Source organism: Aethalodelphis obliquidens, unplaced genomic scaffold (assembly GCF_003676395.1).
Source record: "Aethalodelphis obliquidens isolate GAN/ISIS:26980383/991018 unplaced genomic scaffold, ASM367639v1 scaffold448, whole genome shotgun sequence".
Classification (NCBI taxonomy): domain Eukaryota; kingdom Metazoa; phylum Chordata; class Mammalia; order Artiodactyla; family Delphinidae; genus Aethalodelphis; species Aethalodelphis obliquidens.
In genome coordinates this window covers 128-5,348 of record NW_020838362.1, presented here as the reverse complement: position 1 = coordinate 5,348, position 5,221 = coordinate 128, and the positions used below count along the sequence as shown (strand labels likewise).

Here is a 5,221-nt window from a genome sequence, read left to right as displayed (position 1 = left end):
AGTGGCATACTCATTAAGCAATATTGGGTTTTTGATGAATGGCAGTTATGATATGATTATTATGAACCCCAAAGTACCACCCTCCCATCAGAGTTTATTTTTAATCCAGTAGGTAGCAGAGAATATGCAGTGCACTAGGGCAAAAAACAAATACTCACAAATGAGCTAAATCAAAGTATCTTTTATTTCTACCAAAAGGAAGTTTAAACGAAGTAAGGCAAACCACGAGTTAAATGGCTTTTACTCTGTTTTCTCCATTTTTTGTTTCTAAATATTTTCTGTGGTTGCCTTTCACATTTCCATGAAAATCTCTATTGCAGTGCCATGTTTTCTACTTCTGGATCATACAGAAAATATAGATGGTTCGTGAATTCCTTTTACATGTACCAAAACTGTAACTTTAGAACTCTTTAAACAGCAGTAAATATGCAAGCAATGTCATTCACGAATTCATATTCTTAAGAAAACACACTATTACAAGAAAAAAACATTAGAAAAAATCTAAATAAATCAATCAATAATATATAGAAGTTACTAGTTTAAAACAGGAAGATAAATAAGATCTATACTTTGTTCCCTCCACCCCTACTACTCTGCACTATTTAGGAGCCTGACTGCTCTCTTCCAAAACAAAGTGAGCAAACTGCCCGCGGCCTCCCCCGCTACATGTGGGAGGAGCTGCGGGCCTTGGCCCTGGAAGGGGTCTGCCCGCAGCAACAGCTGCAGCCTTGGCCGCGGCTCTCACTCCTGCTCTCTCTTCCTCATCTTTCAGAGCCTCCTCATAGAGATCTGGGAAGGCACTGGGGACTGTATCACTGATCTTGGCCACAAACTCCAGCACTTTCATCTTGCTGGTTTCAGCGTGGGCTCTCGGGCCCCACAGGAACTCATAGCATGGAGGATCCCTGTTGGGCACCTGGCGGTACGTCAGGTACTTCTGCTGCACGAAATCTTTGCTGATGAGCCTCGTAGGCTCCCCAAAGATGGAGTGCCTTATCCCAGCATACAAACCCAACTCATTGAGGAATTCCCAGATCTCCTCCTCGGTGGCACGGTTGCCCTTCGTGAAGATCTCGCCCAGGAGAATCATCAGGAGACCAGACGTGGGCAGCCCCGACTCATCACTTGGACTTCCCTCGCTGGGGAGGGCCAGCTTGCTGATGAACGCATAGGAGTGACTGCTGGGGTCGACTTCCTTCAGCTCGAGGCCAAAGACCACCTCCATGATCTCAGAGGCTCTGCTGAGGATCTCAGGGAAGTGCTTCTCGTACTTGCTTTTGACAGCCTTCAGCAGTGCTGCCTGCGGGATGGGCTCGCTCGCCTTGTACTTCTCCAGCAGGAACAGCACCAACGTCCCGGCCTTCCTGTTCAGAGGATCTCTGCATATGCTGTGAGTGCAAGGTGCTGCCTGGGAGGGACTTTCACTTTTCTCATCTTGGCTCTGGGCACCCTCTTCAGATCCTGGGCATGAAACCCCTGCATCACGAGAGCTAGTGGCCATGGTTCCCTGAGGCTCCTGGCGAGTGCCAGCAGCAGGGGAGATCTGGGGAGTACCCCAAGAAACAGAAGTTGGGGAGGTGGGCGACTCTTGTATCTCTTCTGCCGGCGCCGCTGCTGGCGCCACTGCTGCTGCTGCCGCCGGCGCCGCCGCCTCCGCCGCCTCCTCCTCCGCCGCCTCAGTGGCCTGGGCACCCTTGAGACTCTGAGTCTCCCCCCGGGCCTGGTGGCGTTTCTCGCGGGCACGGCGCTGTCTCTTACGGCCTCGACACATGATGACAAAGGTCAGGGCCAGCAGACAGGAGTTTGCGCAGGAAGGCATGAATGAGGGCACCTGGGGGAAGGACAAGGAGATGCTGTGAGCACCTTCAGCGGGGAGATTCCTCCCTGGCTTTAACCAAGGCCGCCTCTGCAGGGTCCTGGAGGGCACTGCTCGAGGACCCACAGGGCTCCTGTTCTCCTGCTCAGCCTGTCCCCTGAGACCCCTGTGGAGGACGGTAGAGTGAGCCTTGGGGCACAGCCAGCCAGCCCTGCCTGGGCGGTACGGGGGTGACAGTGGGGGCTGGCAGGGGAGGTAGGTCCCCACGGTTCCCATTCAGAGTCCGAATGATGGTTGTTGGCAAGACTCCTCCACCCCCCCACCCCTCCCCTCTGCTGCTCTGAAGTTGACACCACCATCTTCCACGACACCCAGGAGGAGGAAAGGCGGGAGCGTTCAGCCCACCACCGAAGGGTCCTGGGACCCTCCCTTCTGCTGCCTGGTGGCTGCCCCTTCAGAACAAAGCTCTAACCTCCATCGGACCTGGCAGAGGAAAGTACGGGCAGTCTCAGCCTGACAGTCCTTTCTTGGGAGTCTAAGGGTTGACAGGAGGGGACGGGCCACATTCTCTCTTGTCCCTTCTCTTCGGGGTGGGTGACTCCCTCAGTCCTCACTCGGGGTCCTCCCTGGACGGCCGGTGCAGCCTGGAGCTCCTCTCTTGCCCCGAGGGCCATCTGCTCGCACCAGTGCCGGCACCTCCCTGCGTCCCATTCGGAGGCGGTGAGGGTGACCACGCGGCCGCACGTGGCAGAGTTTTACCAGGCCTGCAGCGTGCGGCAGACAGGTCGAGGCCCTGTGGCTGGCGGCCCCACTGGCCCTCACTCAAGGGCTTGGGCTGACTCTTGGGAGTGCTTAGGGACGCGCCTTCTGCTGGCCTGCACCTCCCCTCTCAGACAGCAGCCCTCCCTCCTCCGTGTGTGGCCAGAAGGAAGCGGCTGACAACAGGGGAGGGGGTCTGAGGTGCCCTTGCGACGGGGAGGACGGTCCTCGCCCTGACTCCTCCCGTGCCCTGGAAATCCTCCCTCTGCTGACCTGCGGCCAGCCCCTCAGGACAAGGCCGCCTCCTCCCTGGGCCTCCCGCGTCTGTCCGTCTGTCCGCGTTCGCACTGAGGGAGCCCCTCAGTCTTTAGACCTGCCCGGAGGCTCCCAGGCCGACGTCAGGGGCGGGGTCCGCATGGCCGCCATTCTGGGGTGTGGAGCCCTGCGGTCCCCAGGAGGGTCCCGTCCTTCACTCCACAGGGCCTGGGGCGCTCCCTCTACTGAGCTGAGCCAGGGTCCACCAGCCTCAGAGCGAGGCCTTCCTTGCCCGAGACCCCGTGGGGGAAGCGGATGGACTTTGGGCCTAACAGCCAGGCCCGAGCCTCTGGGGCCGAGAGCAGGGGCGGGGTGGGCGGGGCCTGTGTGGCCGCCTCTTTTTGGAGGGAATGCGGATTGGGGGTGTCGGGGTTGTGTCCCCGCACTTCTAACTGGGGTCATCTCACACCTTGACACCTGACAAGACGTGACACTCCTCCCGCGGCTCACCCTCGGTGAACGGCAGCTCTCAAAAATGGCGCGGCCCCTGCGCGGTTAGGAGGACGGCACATCGGGTCCTGCGCATCTGGGGTCCAGGAGGACAGCAGGGGCAGGGGCGGGGCGGGGGAGGGGGGGTGTTTCTGGGGGAGCTTCCCGCAGGCCTGGCACGAGGGCCTTTCATTGACTCTTGGCAGGTCCTGGGACTTTTCCCTCTGCTGAGCTGAGTCAGCAGGCGTCACACCTTGGCTCTCATTTCTGTCGGCGCCCCCAGCCGGAAGTATCTGGGGCCCTGAGCCTCACAGCCATGCCTGGGTCCCCTGAGACTGACAGTGAGGGCGCTTTGGGGCCCCCTCTTCTGTGGTGGATGCTGCTCTCAATCCTCTCTCAGTGTCTTCTCTTGACTCCCTGTAGGTGCTGGGCTACCTCCCGTCTGCTGACCTGGCGCCAAGGTCTCACATCAAAGACATCAACTCCCTGAGACTGCTGGTGTGAAGTGCAGGCACATCTCATCTGGACTCTTCTGCCTGGAGCCTCCCAGACATGGCTGCTGCAGGTAAGATGAGCTGAGGGGAAAGGAGGCGAGACTCTTCTGTGGTTTGGAGCCCGTCAGGTCTCACTCAAGGTCCTCACATTGACTGCTGGCGGGGCCTGCGATTCCTTCCTTCTCTGGTATGAATCCATCCCTGTCCCCAGCCATGCCCCACAGAATCCCAGAGGAGTTAGTGAAGGGGCGCCTTAGCCTGACAGTTCCCACTGTGGTCTCTCTTTGTTGACAGCAGGGGCATTGCCCAAAAGTTCAGAAATGAATTTCTGTCCTTTTGTACAACTACTGTGTTACTTGCTTTTCTCTTTTAGTCCATGTACGATAGTCTATTAAGATGATCACTTAAAAAGGCCAGTTGTCATGCACTAAGAAAGTTTCAGATGATTATTTCACAGCCTGTGGACCATACTGCGACATCCAGCCCAATCTTTGGTGTTCCATGCTCCTGGCATGTGGGCTCTGAAATGCTGCCTCAGATTCCGTCAGTGAAGCAGTAGAGATTCATGGTCCCAGAGCACAGTGGAAGAATCAAGGGCTCAACATTATAGGCTTTCCTCCAGTCAACCCTGTCATCTGCCTCTCTTGCAGGCTACAGACCTGTCTCGAATTCAGGGCATCCCCCTACCTGCCCACACTCAGGTTCTAGTTCAGTGGAGACTTATTGTCCCTCAGGGATTATTTAGTTTTGTGTTTTTGCTTTTGTTAATGTTTTTTCTTTGTTCTTTCTGTAATGTTTCCATGGTTGATTTTGGGTACAGGAAACAGTAGCCCATGTTTGACTGTAATCAGCTGCTGTGGATAAGGTACTAAGTGTGTAAATGAATTAAGGAAAATAGATATTCTTACAGTATCTGTGTCTCACGAATACACATAACATACTATTCTGGTTGAGACTTCTTTTTCTAAGTCAATCAGGAAATTCTTATTGTTGCCTCCATGTAGATTATATACATTTTTGTATGGTTTCTTTCTAGGTATATTTTTTATATGGTTGCTTTTGTCTATGGTGTATTTTCTTTTTTTTTTGATTTTTTTTTAACATCTTTTTTGGAGTATAATTGCTTTACAATGGTGTGTTAGTTTCTGCTTTATAACAAAGTGAATCAGGTATACATATACATATGTCCCCATATCTCTTCCCTCTTGCATCTCCCTCCCTTCCTCCCTCGCTATCCCACCACTCTAGGTGGTCACAAAGCACCAAGCTGATCTCCTTGTGCTTTGCGGCTGCTTCCCACTAGCTATCGATATTACATTTGGTAGTGTATATATGTCCATGTATATGTCCACTTGGTCCCAGCTTACCCTTGCTCCTCCCCATATCCTCAAGTCTATTCTCTAGTAGG

At 54.4% G+C, this 5,221-nt stretch overlaps 1 protein-coding gene across 1 annotated transcript; it reads right to left on the bottom strand.

The window, feature by feature from the left end:
• Positions 1–250: 250 nt before the first annotated feature.
• Positions 251–1,602, bottom strand: LOC113616742 (melanoma-associated antigen B4-like). The gene has a single exon (XM_027100135.1). It carries the CDS (start codon positions 1,499–1,501, stop codon positions 599–601), a length of 903 nt encoding a protein of 300 aa, XP_026955936.1. The 5' UTR covers positions 1,502–1,602; the 3' UTR covers positions 251–598.
• Between the last annotated feature and the right edge of the window lie 3,619 nt (positions 1,603–5,221).